Raw genomic sequence first — 15701 nt, 5'->3', positions numbered from 1 at the left:
CCCTCTGCTGCTGGACTGCTGCCTTCATTTTAAATTTGTTCACTTCTTAGTTAGGTTTAGGTTTCTTGGGAATAGGAATGTGTACAATTGGGGTCCTTTAAATGTATTAGTGTATTCACTATATATCTGATAGTGACCTACAAGGGAATGATTAAACTCTTGAAAAGGTGTGGGGAATTTCTGAATTTAAGTTAAAAGGTCAATTTTTTTGTTTTGTGTGAAAGTGTCACCTGCCTATAAATTATAGGATGAGCTAGGGGTGGGAAAAATAAACACTCTCACTTCTGTTTTTGCCTGCCTTTCTGCCTATTTAATACAGTCCACACACACTAAATAATATACCCCAATAGTTTACTTCTCTCCAGTACTTTTAGGTTTAAAAAATTTCCCAAGCAGAACTTCTTGATTCTTTTCAGCCACCAGTGAGATGATCCTCTCATCTCAGTGCTCCCACTGGGAGGTTAAGGATCCTTCCATTTCTCACCAATAAAAGGAACAGCATATTTTACTGGTGCATTCCCATCTGACCTTTGTGACCCAGCATTGGTCCAAATGGAGCACCTGCTTTTTATATAAGCTGTGCTGTCATTAGATCTTGCTGGCAATTCCATCATGCTCATGCATGGAATGCCTGCAAAGGTTGGATCAGGTCGGGCAAAGGAAACCTGGAATGCAGAAAAATGGTGCTGTTGTAGAATTTGGTGTTTTAATATTTTAAATATTTCCCTAACAGGTGCACTAATTAGTACATTTTATAATCGTGATGAGATGATTTCATAAAATCAGTTTTTTAAAGCAGAGTTTGGAACCTACCCCTCCCCCCCTTTTGAGCATAGGATATTGCTTATGATCTCCCAGAACACCCTTTTTGTGTATTCATACATCAGGAAGTGCAAAGAAGGTATTACTCCAAGGTATAGCCATTTCACCAGGTAGAAAGATCAGGATTCTTCAGTAGGAAATTTTGACTTCAGTTTCTGCACTAATCCAGGAGTGCATTTCTTCTGTCACTCTTGTGGAAATGTTGCTTTTGAGCATGCAGTAACAGTAAGGCTCAGCTAAGAGTTGCAACCGATTTATTACTGAAGCAATCTAGCAAAACTCAGTAGAAATGTTAAGTATATATATATATATCAGCAACAGATTCCACAATGCATAGAAATAAAATTCTGTTTAAACTGAGTGATTTACGCATGTAACTGTGGCTTTTAGTGTCTGTCCTTAGGAGTAAATTTGCCATTTCAGAGTGTGTATGAAAATGCTTTGCAAGTGCCATGCTTCACTGTTCTCCTTTAGTAGCTGCTGGAGCCCTGCAGAGGGGCATGGGCAGTTACTCACTCTTGAAACTAGCTTTTCCTGTCAAAGTCCAGGATATTTTCAACAGTGTTTTGCAAATAGATAAAAGGGGTCGACTCTGAGCTGACTAGTTTGGTTGTGCCGTTGTCCCTGCTTGGTGCTCCTGAGCAGCACTGGACAGGAAACCTCTAGTGACTACAGAAAATTTTGGTGGAACCTTGGAGCCTCATTTTAAGCATCCATAATGAGTATATGTTATGATAGATTTCCTTAACCAAAAAAGTGTGAAAACCACTGCAGTAGAAGTCACAGTTGGGGGTTATATTTGCATGAAATGGATTATAGATTAATTTATATTATTACTTGTACCAGTTTGTTAGTACACAGTTATAACTTGTCTTCAGTTTGTTTTTTTTATTTCGGTTCTGAAAGGTACCTTGCTTATTTTTTATTTGATTTGTATTCCGCCTTTCAGATACTTTAAAGCAGCAAACATTTTAGTTTTATTTTTTGATTATCTTTTTTTGGGGGGAGGTAGGAGTTGACCCTTGCAGTTTCCTCCTGTTCCTTTTTACCTTTTTCATTTCCAGCTTAATCGGGTCCATTGCTGGGATCTGTCAAATGAGCTTTTATTTGCAAGTACATAGGGATTGTCTTCTCTCCACTTTATCCCATCCCAGCCTACTTTAATCCAGTCACTGCGGTGACTGTCCTGAGCCGCAGGTCATGCACCAGAATTCCCCCTGCAACCCTGCAGTCATGGTCCCTAAATCCAATCACTAGATATTGCCCTTGCGTGATGGCCGACTTACGCCCCTCTCTGGGGCTGTGTATGCTGCCTCCACAGCATCTCCAGCTCTGGTCAATCCAGCCAGGAATCAAATTCAGGTCCCTCTGCTTGGCAGTGTTTCACTGATACTGAGCCACTGGCCCAGCCCTGATGGTTTTATTAAGAGAACAAATGGGGGAAAGGACCATAGCAGATCTGAAAATTTGCATCTTTAAACATTGGTTACCCTAGTAAAGATATTATCTGTAGATGACTTTTAATTTTTTTGAAGCTTGCAGAGACGAAATATTGTTGGATTGTTTAGTTTTTGGGGAACTTGTTATGGTTTTGCCTTTAAGGATCAGTTCATTTTAAGGACTTCACCATTTTCCAAAGGATTTCTTCTATTCCCTTCTTATGCCAAATCCCATTGCTAGTGCAGGCTCAAAATTTGTAAAATAAATGCAGACTTGGCTTGTACTAAGACTTTTGTGCTCTGCATGCTTACCGAATCTTAGGTTGTCTTCAAAGTCTGTTTTAACCTTTAGCTCCTCTTTCTGTCTAGCTCCATCATTGCAGTGATCTTTCCAGGTCAGATGTTACAGACTGTGGCTTGTTCCAGTGTGCGGGAAGCATGTGCCCGAGTCAGACTAGGACATATTCAATGGATTTACATAGTCAAATCAGACTGAGACACACACCACCAAAGCAGCGGTCGTAGCTGATAAAACCAGGACATGACTTTATTACTAAATCAACATCCTAGCAGCAGCAGCAGCCTAAGCCCAGGACTCGGAAGACGTTAACTGAGAGCCTGTGCTGCTTTGCAGACTTAGGAATCAATCATAGCTCTCAAACTGGACTCGGGGGCTATGATGAGTAGTAAACTCCTGGCTGCAATAGCTGAATAGTGAGTGGCCTGCTTCACACTTTAGGCTGAGGTGTCTTTTTTTTTTTTTTTTTTTTTTTTTTCGCCTGAGCCCTCCCAATCTTTTGTTTGTGGCTTGTTTGAACATTAAATACTACAGCTGTAGGGTTCTGCTTACTTGTTTTATTTTCTGAATAAGGAATTCACCCGAGGCGGGTTTAGCTCATGTAGCTTGTCATTCATTTTAACCAGTGCAGGTACAATGTGGTATCTGTTTTTACTAGAAAACTATTTTTAAAAATGTAGAATTATTCTCTGTTGGCGAAGTGCCAGCCTGCCGGTGAACCTAGCTTTAAAGTTCCTGGAATGAAATGACTTTGACAGATGACAAAAGTATGGTGATGTCATAAATTGGTTGAGACATTTAAAAGGGAAATGAAGAATTAAAATGTTTAGTACATTTTTACACAGTGTCAGACAGCAGAATGCTGTATATCAGGGAAAATTGAAAAGTTTGCCGAAAGAAAAATGTTGTTCCATAAAATGTGAACCTAGGAACATAAGAAATGCCAGGCTGAGTCAGACCAAGGGTCCATCAAGCCCAGCATCTGTTTCCAACAGAGGCCAAAACCAGGCCACAAGAACCTGGCAATTACTCAAACACTAAGAAGATCCCATGCCACTGATGCAATTAATAGCAGTGGCTATTCCCTAAGTAAATTTGATTAATAGCCATTAATGGACTTCTCCTCCAAGAACTTATCCAAACCTTTTTTGAACCCAGCTACACTAATGCACTAACCACATCCTCTGGCAAACAATTCCAGAGCTTTATTGTGCGTTGAGTGAAGAAGAAGAATTTTCTCCAATTAGTCTTAATGTGCTACTTGCTAACTTCATGGAATGCCCCTAGTCCTTCTATTATTCGAAAGTATAAATAACATTGTGTGCATTAATATTCCATACATTAAGCTGAATGTTGCATACCAAAATAAAGGTTTTGTCATTTAGCAACATTTAATTTTCATCTTGGGCTTTTTATGCATTAATGTGAAATACTGTACTGCAGGATAGTAGTCTTACGAAACTTGTTTCTGTGTATTTGTTTTATGAATGTATTTTGAACTCTGCATTGGACAGGATTTTTTTTCCTGAAAATAGCGGATTGTACATGCGAGTTAAATAAAAATGATCTCTCTGGGGTAAGAGTATTCAAAAATAAAATTAAATGGTGAGGAAGAAAGATGTGTGTCCAGTGAGAATAGCTGTCTTCCTCGTCTGCTGAAGGTATTACCGGATTAGAGGGGAGTGACACATGGATCCAGAGTGATGTCGTGCACTAGATTCTGTGGGATTCGTCACTATCTGGATCAGTGATACTGTTTACTGGGGATGCGTAAGCAAGTCAAGTTACTAACAGTTGGCATCTCTGCTCGCCATCCTTTCTCTTGCACTTTTTTACGTGCCTTCTTCTGAATACTGCGGCTTCCCATTTTTGTGGGTATTTTCCACCTGCCTGCAGGAGCTGGAAGGAAACTTGATATCTTTAGCATTTGAGAATGAGTCCTGTGTTTTTAGGGCTGTATTTAGCATTGATGTCATCAAATAAATTCAGACATTTTTATAGAAATCTCTCTACCATAAAGAGGCATTTTATCCTAACCAGATTTCAACTGGATTCTAAACTTTGGTTTGCTTAGAAATGCTGATATAGCACTAAACTCTCTGAAAAGAAATATAACGCCAACCTGGTACTTGCTCCTGTGTGCCACTCACTCATTTGGCCATGGAATCCGTCTGCAGGGACTTCCAGTGGCCGCCTCTACTTTCTCTTTGTGACCATAGTGTTATCTTTAGGGAGTGTTTTATCATTGCACCCATTTGGAACTGGATAGGTTAACATGCATGTTTTATTTTAAAGGCTGTCTTTGTAAGGGTGGGGGGGGGACCATACCTGCAACAGGTATTGCTAGGATCGGCAATCCTGTCCTTAAAAGCAGGAATGCTAGGAAAACAATATAATTTGTTAGCTACTAAACAGCCATTAACATTGGTCATTTATTTATTTATTTATTTTGATCTACATTTCGGTCTTCAGGAGCTATCCATGATTAAGGTTTTTGAAAGTTCACCCTAATTAAGTATTCCTAGTATGAATCTAAATTTAATCAGGGCGCCGAAACTTATCAGGACCTCACGCAGGTGGTACCAATGCTTGTAAGACATGAATACCGTGTGACCAGCTGAAAAGTGTGCTCCGGAGCAGAGACTTTCAAAGCTGCACACCTTTCTACGTCAAAGGAATAGTAAAACGCACAAAATTATAAAATGTTAGGTCAAAATAATTGGGCTTAAGTCCCAAGAAACTTTACTTTGTATTTTGGAAACTAGATCATGCTATTGCTTTAAAGTTGACATCCTTATTTACCTAGGGTTTGATGAGGGAAATGTCCATGCCAATCGCGTGAACACTGTTGTAAATTCATTTGCAGTATTGTACTGGGATGCTCTCATTACCTTCTGTTTCTGACTCCCCTTCCACTCAAAATCAATATCATTCCAACCAGAAGCTGGAGAGTTTTGGTTGTGCAGCACGTAAAATACTAGAATACCTGCGGTTCATTTTATTCTCTGTGTTCTCTGGGCCAAACAGCATTTTCTGTGGCAGTAGAGAAGTTGTGTGGACTAGCTTGCAGGCCGATACAGAAAGAAGCGCAGGAGAGCGGGCGAGCACCCGCTCTCCCGACTCGCGCACAGGCGACGCTTCTGGGCACGCGATTTAGAAAAAAAAAAAAAAAATTCAAATGAGGGCCAGCGGTAAAAGGAGGTGCTAGGGACACTAGCGCGTCCCTGGCGCCTCCTTTTTGACAGCAGCGGCGGCTGTCAGCGGGTTTGACAGCCGATGCTCAATTTTTCCGGCGTCTGTTCTTGAGCCTGCTGACAGCCACGGGTTCAGAAAACGGATGCCGGCATAATTGAGGGTCCATCTTCCGACCCGCGGGCCACGGGCACATTTAAAATTTTATTTCTTTTTTAATTTAAAATTTTTTTCTTATTTTTGGGGCCTCAGACTTAATATCGCTATGATATTAAGTTGGAGGGTGTACAGAAAAGCAGTTTTCTCTGCTTTTCTATACACTTCCCTGGTGCCGGCCGAAATTAGCACCTGCCTTTTGGCAGGCGTTAATTTGTGAAAGTAAAATGTGCGGCTTCGCTGCACATTTTGCTTTCTGTATCGCACGGGAATGTCTAATAGGCTCATCAACATGCATTTGCGTCTTGCGGGCACTATTAGTTTCGGGGGGGTTTGGCCGCGCATTTTTGACGCGCTATTACCCCTTACTGTATAAGGGGTAAAGCTAGCGCGTCAAATGCGCGTCCAGTACAGTAAAGTGTGCTCCACCAGAGCGCACTTTACTGTATCGGCCCGAGAGTGAGAAAACCTGGCAAGTCTCAAAGGCAGGGAATGCTCTTACATTCCCTGTCCGTGAAATTCACCAACTGGTGAATTTTGAAAGAAGCATAATGTCATAGCAATTTTCAAAAGTCATTTTACCCATGTTAAGTGCATATATTTTAACAATTTTAAAAAGCCCACTTACACATGTAAAGAAATATTAGAAAAACATGATGTACAAATTGAAAAATTGATTAAATTCCATGTATAACCTTCTGTTAAAAGGACAAATCTCCCACCCTTTGCTTCCAAAAGAATGTGTATAAAATGTTTTGAATAAAAACTACAAGTTTCCAGCATTATTTGAATATTTAGGGGTTTATTAAGGCCCCACTTAAGTTACAGTGGCCTAAAACTGCAAGATCTGCAATGTTCACAAAATTGTGTTAAGTAGGCCTTACCAATCTGCTGTTCCCTGCAATTTTGTCTATCTTGTCCTCCTACCCAATCACAACTATTTATTTGAAGCTTATCCTGTAAAATAGCCAGGGATAAAAAAAAATGACTAAAAGACTAAGCCTGATGTCGGAACATTAACATATAATGCAGCCGCATCTTAAGATTCATACAGTGAAATAAAACATTTCCAGTTTCTACTAGCTAATAAAACATTAGTGCCTGATTTTCTCTGCATCTTTAAAAATATAAAGATCCATGATATAAATCCAGACTTACTGCTTGATTTTATTTAGTCTGTCCTCATTTGCTTCTCACTCATAACTGTTAGGGAAATGTTCATACAATGCCATCTAATTATATATTTAAGCAATTAAATAGCTTAATGTGCTCAGATTTTTTTGATTATTATAGTATATTGGAAAGCTATGAATGATATTTACTGAATGACGTTTTATTTGCACCCAGCTACAGTGCCTTGCAAAAGTCTTCACAACTTGTATATGCTGTTAAAAAAAAAAAAAAAAAAAAAAAAGCAAATCAAAGTGCATTAAAGTAATTGGTTTCACTGATCTCCACAACATACTCTACACATTCATAGTGAAAGAACAGTTAAAGCAATGTTCTGAAAGTAATTAAGAATGAAAAAAAAAAAGCCAAAGACTTGATTGCATAAGTCGTCAAAAGCTTCTGTCATAGCAAACCAAGGCCTAGATCTATCATTTGAGAGAGAGACAGTATAGTAAAGTGGGGTCACTTTGCAATTTATAGCACTATAATAGGGTGGGCTTAAAATTAGGTGTGAGGGGTTGGAGTGGGGAAGGCTTGGGGGCAGTTTAAGATACACCGTCACAGGTACAAATAGCACAGTAGACACCTGTGGTGATTGGGTATCATTCGGAGCACTGAGAGTTGAAAGAAAAGTAGATTTGTACACTGTACTCTCTACCTAGCCTGACTGAATTTCAATCAGGCTAGGTAGAACTTCCCGACCCCCTCACACTGAATTTTAAGTCCACCCTATTATAGTGCTGTAAATAGCAAAGTGATCCCACTTTATTTTGAGACTCTTTCTCTCATATCCCTGAACTGCACGCGACAATGTGTTATTGCACACGTTAACTACCAAAGGTTACCATAAACTCCATCCTAACTCCTCCCACAATGAATAACTAATGCATAACTTGCATATTAACATGCATTGCTGTAATTAACGTGCATGTTAGGGCCGTAACGCGGGCGTTAAACCCTTATATCAAAATGGTAAGTTGAGCTGATTTGAATACTCCTGGATGAAGAATCAGGCTTTTTCTGTTGTATGAAGAACCTGAGTCAGAGGTCAAAAAATGTGCCAAATAAGATGTCAAAAGAACTCTGGAATAATGTTATTCAAATGTACAGACTGGAGGATGCCATAAGAATATACCAGTGTGTTTGACAGTGCCCCAAGGGATATTTAATTATTGTAAAGTGGAAACACTTTGGTGCTACCAAGACACTACTGTGATCAGGCTGCCCCACCAAAGTGACGAATCTTGTGGATTATTTAGCAATACTCAAAGCCTGATGGGAGCTCTGAGCTGTCAGCAGTACCTACTGCCATTGGCACAGATCTGCTAGCTGGTTGATTCCCCATCAGGCTCCAAGCATTTACATGCAGACCTTGAAAATCATGAGCTATGTTGGTTAATCTTGCTGAACTGTATTTTGGGAAGCTAATATTAGCCCTCATAAACATTGTTTTTAGCCAGATAAGTTGACACCTCCCTCTTCTAAAGACTCGAGAGCGCCTGAGCTATTAAATGTAAATTCAGGATTAAATTCTTTTTGAGATCTTTGCATTGAAACCCCAGCAGCATTTGCTCCAGACTTGCTAAAAGTGCAATGGAGATACTCAGGAAGGCGCACCCCAAGGAGATCCCAAGCCGTTTCACTCTGTGCTGTCCAGTTGTTTTTACATTCGTATAAACACCGCCCCGCCCCCCCCCCCCCCCCCCCCCAAAGCTCTGAAGTGCTGTGAGTGCCTAAAATCTTATTATAGCAAACTGACCTTTCTGTATCTAAACACTGGGGAATCAATATTCAGAATCTAGCTGGGTATCTTAAGTTAGCTGGATAGACATATCTGGCTAATTTTAGGTGGGATATTCAATCAGAAGCACAACTATGCTGCTGAATATCCCCGTAGAAATCGCTGCTTAGTTAGATGGATAAGTCTATTAAGCAGATCTAACTTAGCCAGATAAATTGTCTAAGACTGAATATTGCTACTTAGTGATACTTAGATAACTTTTCTGGCTAAACAGCACCACCCCGATCTGCCCTTTGCCCACACACAACTTATCTGGCTAACCAGATAGCCGAATAAGCTAGCAGCTGCTGAATACAAATACAGATATTCAGCGGCCGCTAGTAGCCCGATAAGTCCTACTTATCCAGCTATCTGGCATCTGAATATCGACCTTTTGGGAAAACCTGCAACTTAACCATGCGTAGAAGTAGCCAAATAAGAGATTTTTTTTTTTTTTTAGCTGTTGGGGTTTTTTCATGTTTCAGTTTTATTAATGTTTACTCTTTTTAGTTTTTGTTCTAGTAAACAAAACAAACCAAAAGAACTTTCCTCCAACTCCCTTTCCAAAGAAGTAAAATTGCAACCCCTACCATTTACAGCTGGATGATGCCTTTTTCAAAGCGGAGTGGCTGGGGATCTCTCCTGATCCTTTCTACTTTGCAGACCTTGGAGGGGTTTATGGGGAAGGCCCTTGGGGGTTAATTTTTCCAAAATGAGTCAAAGGGGGAAAACCAAATTTTTCAGAAGGTTTAAAAAAAAATGCAAATGTTTCATCGTGTTTTTCATTTTGTTAAATACAAACGCATATCCCTTCAATGCTTTTTGTGTATATCATGTTTGTATTTGTGTCTCAAATATCATATGAGATTTGTGTATATTAGACCTGTCATTAGTTAATTCCCTTATTTGTAAAATAGCAATGTCCGATGTAAATTTCAGTATTTGATAACAGATTGCACAATGACCATTTTTTAAAATTTGGTTTTGTTTCCAGGTAATTTTCCGGATGTTGAACGCGTGGAGTGGCTGAACAAGGTAAGCCTGGGACCTCAGTGGGTGGAAGTAACAACCCGTCATCTATTCAAGCAAAGGGCAGAGAGGATGTGGGATTTTATCTGTTTATTTTTTTTTTAACTGAACCCTTCAGGTTAGACAAGTTGAGTAAAGTTCTAGAGTAGCTCAGTTGTCTTCATTCACTGATTCTTCTCTGATTAAGCAGAGCCAGAAAAAAAAACCGATAATGGCTCCTAATTTGTAATGTAAATATTGCACACTACTACTCCTAGAAGCCTTCCCCCATGGCTTTTAAAGCAACTAACATATTATAGCCAACTGAATGTTGACTAATGACCAAGGAGCTTATGTAATAAGATGTTAGTCCGGGGGGGGGATTCTGAGCTACAGAGGAGACCCCAGCATGCCGCGAACGGGCACAAGCCGTTCGTGGTGAAGAGGAAGGTCCCTGCGTGCTGCGCTCTGCTCACACCGAAGAGGAAGGCCCTGGTGAGAGTGAATGTGTGTGAGGGGGAAGGAGGTGAGAGAGAGAGAAGAGCAAGGGGATAAGCAGGAGCATGTGAGGGGGGAGAAAGAGAGCAGGGAGATACTTGAGTGTGGATGCCAGAGAGAGGGGGAGCCTATATGAGGAGATTGTGAAGGAGGGCGTATGTGTGTGTGGTGTGTGTGTGTGTGTGAGAAAGATTGGGAGCTGGTGTGTATGAAAAAAGGGATCATGTGTAAGTGAGGGTGCTAGCCTGTGTGAAGGGGTGTGTGAGAGAGAGACATAGGTAGCCCGTATGAGGGTGTATGCGTGAGAGAGAAAAGGAGCTTGTGTGGGGTGTGTATGCAAGAGAGAGGGCCCCTGTATGAGGGGTGGGTGTGCGAGTGAGGGAGCCTGTATGAGGATGTGTGTATGTGCACTAGAGAGAGGGAGTGTGTAAGGGGCAGTACTGAGAACGGGGTCAAACTCTGGGAGTGGCCATAGAGTAGAAGGGGTTGGGCCTAGAGGTAGAGGGGAGAGATACTGGCAGGTGGAAGAGTTGGGGCCTGAGAAGGCAAAGTGGCCAGGGGAATAGGGAGAGTGAGTGGAAGGGACACTTAGTGAATTTCTAGGGAAATTCTGCTCAAAATATTTAAAATTCTGTATCTTTAATAATTTTTTCTGTATTCATTTAAAATGAAATTACTTAAAAACTTGTCATATAAATTATTTTGACCAATATAAAGTTTTTGTTTGCAGAACTTTAAATTTTTTTGCACAGAATTCCCCCAGGAGAAAGATATAAATAAACTGTGAGCTGAACTTCAGCACACATTTTTCTTTCTTTGCACACTGAAAGACTTAATTCTTGATGCAGTAAATTAATGGTGTGCAACTGCATTGTGAGTTAAAAAAAAAAAAAAAAGCGCACTAACCTGATACTGTACGAGCAAAGGCTTAGTACACATAAACCATGCTCTCTGCACAGGAAACATGTTCTGCGCATACATCGGATTTTTTGCACATTAATCCCAAGTACAGGACCCCTGCACCATGAGCTCCAGGTTCAGCCTCAGACTGGCCACAGGGACTTGATGCTATCTTTGACCAGGGAGTTAAATTTTGAGCATTAAACAAACATGAGTTAAGCATATGCACCTCTCTGAGTTAGGGGGATGATTTAGCCATGCTAATTTGTGTTCACATGCTAGTGTGTAGTTGTGCGCAAAGTTCCTTGTTAAATTGGGAGTAAAAGTCTAATCAGAAAAGTGTGCACATCAAGCATGTGTTAGTATATGTATACGGCCTAGCACACCTTATTACAACGGGCCCCAAGTATATATATATATTATTTATTTATTTAAGGCTTTTCTTTACCGACATTTGTCAGGACATCAAGCCGGTTTACATCGAACAAGAGGGAACAACATAGAGAAATCAGTTACAAAAAACAGGGAGCAGCAAACTGGGAGATGCGAATGTAAAATGCATAAAGGAAAGGAATAGAGGCAGAAGTAAGTTGTCATATAACTAATACAAAGAAATAGAGCGGGAGAAATATAACAGCGCAAAACTAATTACAAGTCGTATATCAATATTTTAAGTAGCGTGAGGCGGCGGCAAGTGACAGGGACTATAGGTGCATAACACAGGTGGTAATAAGTCGAAAGGTCTAGGCTTGCATTTTGTTGGTGGGAACGTGCAAGGTAGAAGGCTCGCCTAGGGCGCCAAATCCCCTTGCATCGGCCCTGTACAGAACACCACTCCATTTTCTCTATGGGGGGGGGGGGGGTGCCGCTGCAGGCACATGCCCAGGGGGCTGCTGGCCTGCCACCTGACTGAATTGAAGGGGCCATGGGATCAGCTTGGGGAAAAGTCTTCTCCTTTTCAGGCCCTTTCCTCTGACTTTTGCTTTGAGTGGCAGAGGGGGTCCCTAGGGTAATATTGCCCCCCTCCCTTGTTGCTAACCCTAGCAGGTGCTGCTTCTGCTTTGTGATGCTGCATTCCAGCATTTTTTCAGATGCCCCAGTTTCTTCCCTTGATGGCCTTACTGCAGCAAAACACCGATCCTCCCTCCTTTAAAGTGATTCTAGACCAAGAGTGTCTTGTGTGATCTTTTCCCTGCATCTTTGAGCTGAGGGTGCAATGTGAGGAATGAGGCCAGGGATATCGCCCATGCTTGCTTGCCTGCATTTCTTGGGAGTTGCTCTCGACACCATCGGTATTATGACTCCCCATCACCTCGCTGGATGCTGATGCTATTGACTAAACCTCCCAAGTTTCTTCAGCTACTAGCTCGTTCAGTTTCTGATTCAGGGAATCCCAGATGAGACTTTTCCCAGAATCAGATATTGAAAATACCTGCTCCATTGCCTTGGAATCAGTGACCATAGAGGGGCGTGCTGCTGGTTTTGGCTGCCCCTGTCCAGGCCCCTTCCCTGCTAATGCCAGCCTTGGACGGATCTCCTGCCCTTTTTTTCCTTGCTGGAAAACAAGAAGGTTGTGGCACATGCTCTCCAAATTACATTTTCTTCTGGCTTCCACTGCTGGTGTTCTATGGCTAAAAAAAAAGTTTTAAATTTAGGGTCAGGGCTACTACTAGGCTGAGCTGACTCTGCAGAAAATCCTCTGCCCTTGCCATTCCCTTTTCTGCCCTTTCTTTGCAGTTGCATGATGGAATTTGAAGTGACTAAAGGGGTTTTTGATATCACAAAAGAATTTGATATTGTACTATCACTCACATTGCCACCCTAGTTTGTGCAAAAATGGCCATATTTCTCTCTCTCTCTCTCTCACACACACTCTCACACTCTCACACTCACACACACACACACACACACGTGATTGACTCCTTTTGTGCACACACAAAAACTGTTTAGAAACAAAACCAAGAAGGCGGGCAGTGTGGTAAGGCTGTTCTTCTCTTCAGTCTACCTGCAGATCACTTCGGTATACTGCTGCATTACAGATAGAGGTTGAAGCAGTGCCAGTGACTAATTCTATATCTTCACGCCACTCCGGCCTTTCTCCCAGTAAATACAGAAAGCAGTGCCGCTGTCTTTCTGTTTCTCTCAGTGAGAGAGAGAGCTCAGACCTGCAGCAAACAAGCTCAGAAAAAGCTTTTTACCAGTGCCAAAGCTGTCTCTTTTTTTTTTTTTAAACTCTGAGCTTCTTACAAGAGATACTTTACCAGAGAGCAAATAGAAAGTTTCTTGCATGCGCTCAGACCTTTCAGTGGGAGGACGTTGGCATCACTTGATCTAGCTATAGGCTAGGATGCTTCATTGTGATTTTTTCTCCAGCTGGTCTCCTTGCCAACCAATCCTGCCTCTGCTCCCAGCGGCTGTGATGTCACACTGACAAAAACTGGTTGCCTTAGTTACCTGTTAGAACCTACAGCTGTTTATTTGCTCAGCATGGCCATACACTTGAATGGGAAACAAATGAGACACAGTTTTATGTACCGTATTTTTCGCTCCATAAGACGCACCTGACCATAAGACGCACCTAGGATTCAGAGGGGGGAAATTTAAAAAAAAAAATGTGTGCTACACTGGCTCTGTCCCCGGGTGTCTGTGCGACTTATGGAGCAAATTAGGGGAGTGCATAACATTTTTTTTTCTCCCTATTTTGTTTTCGGGTCTGGGGAGGGCCATTTCGGTCCATTCCCCAGATCAGAAAACTTTTGTCTTTCTTATTCTGTGGGAAACCTCCCCCCCCCCCCCAAAAAAAACCCCATCCCAACACTTTAAATTAATTAACAACCCCCCACCCTCCTGACCCCCCCAAGACCTGCCAAATTAATTAAATATAACCCCCCCCCCCACCCTCCTGACCCCTCCAAGACCTGCAAAAGTCCCTGGCGGTTCAGGAGCAATCTCCTGGATTTGAGCCGTCGGCTGCCAGCAATCAAAATGGCGCCGACGGCCCTTTGCCCTTACTATGTCACTGGGGTTGACCAATGGCGCCGACAGCCCTTTGCCCTTACTATGTCACAGGGGCTATCGCTGGCATTGGTCGACCCCAGTGACATAGTAAGGGCAAAGGGCCGTCGGCGCCATTTTGATTGCTGGCAGCCGACGGCCCAAGTCCAGGAGATTGCTCCTGGACCGCTCCTGGACCCCTGCTGGACCACTGGGACTTATGGCAGGTCTTGGGGGTTTTCAGGAGGGGGGGGGGCTGTAGTAAATTAATTTGGAAGATCTATGGGGGGGGGTTCGGAGGGGGGTGGGGGATTTGTTAGATTTTTAATTTTTTATTTTTTTTTTTATATTCGCTCCATAAGACGCACAGACATTTTCCCCCCACTTTTGGGGGGAAAAAAGTGCATCTTATAGAGCGAAAAATATGGTAAATTCCTGTGAACCCCTCCGTTCGTTTCAGAGGTCCACGGATGAAACAAAAATGGATTCGTTCAATGCATTTTACCCATTCATTTCAAACAAATGCACATCTCTGTTTGGACTGTTTCAGGGGCCTTGCTCCCAGTTGAAATCTGTCCCATTGCCAGATACTTAAGTGTAGGTGTGCCGCTCCCACAATAGGGGCTGTTGGTAGGAATAAGAGGAAGGATGCTTCAAGAGCTCTTTGCTAGACAAGAAACATTCTGACACAATGAAAAAAATTAGGCATCTCCTTAAAAAAAAAAAAATCAAGAAAGGAATCTTCCCTCTCTTGGTTCTGCAAGCATGGAAAGGTCCCCCTGCCCCATCATGGTGAGGGTCCCAGATCTGTGGTGCTGGGTGAAGTGCTTAAGATGAGTGCCTAAACAATGTAAGGGACCTCTTCAGGCCCACCCCTTCAGAAATGAGGAAAAAATTGGTGCAGGGTTCTGTCAAAGTGGTCCCCTCTTTAATACTGAGGTGGGATTTAGCCTCATCGATACAGAACCCATCATTCTTTTATCTGTTTGTTTATTTTTTATGCTTTTATCTTATTATGTGTTATCTGTACACCACCTAAAATTGTCGATAGGCAAGTTATAAATTTTTAAATAAATGGTGTGGAAGATCCCCTTGGTGCAGAGTCATTTATTTTACCCAGAACTGAAATAACAAAGGTATCATTCGTATCATTTGAATGGAGCTTGCATTCTAGTATGCAGTCAGCTCACTTGTCATGACAATCTAAGGCACTGTTTTTGTAAGAGCTTAGTGCTTCATAGCATAAGCATGAGAGTCTCATTGCTGTTAATATGGTGCAGAAGGAGGTGTTGGCTGGCACCATCCATGAACCAAGGTTCCATTCAGGAGTTGTTGATATAACTCTTGTGGAGCACTTGGAGCGAGCCACTGCTACAGCAGATGCAACTGCCATGATGCTGAGCACTCCTCCTTTGCTTTACTGGAAGCCCTTAATAAGGATGAG

General features: G+C 41.9%; 1 protein-coding gene across 1 annotated transcript in view; it reads left to right on the top strand.

Moving 5' to 3' along the window:
• Window positions 1-9851: 9851 nt before the first annotated feature.
• Window positions 9852-15701, top strand: part of LOC115082337 (extended synaptotagmin-3-like) — a gene marked incomplete at both ends in the record, with an annotated part of 112563 nt that continues 106713 nt past the window's right edge. The window contains 1 exon segment of the mRNA XM_029586573.1: window positions 9852-9892. Coding sequence (XP_029442433.1) covers window positions 9852-9892 — 41 coding nt within the window.

This window comes from Rhinatrema bivittatum, unplaced genomic scaffold (assembly GCF_901001135.1).
Source record: "Rhinatrema bivittatum unplaced genomic scaffold, aRhiBiv1.1, whole genome shotgun sequence".
Taxonomy (NCBI): domain Eukaryota; kingdom Metazoa; phylum Chordata; class Amphibia; order Gymnophiona; family Rhinatrematidae; genus Rhinatrema; species Rhinatrema bivittatum.
The sequence above is the reverse complement of the archived record's forward strand: the minus strand, read 5'-3'. Positions and strand labels throughout refer to the sequence as shown.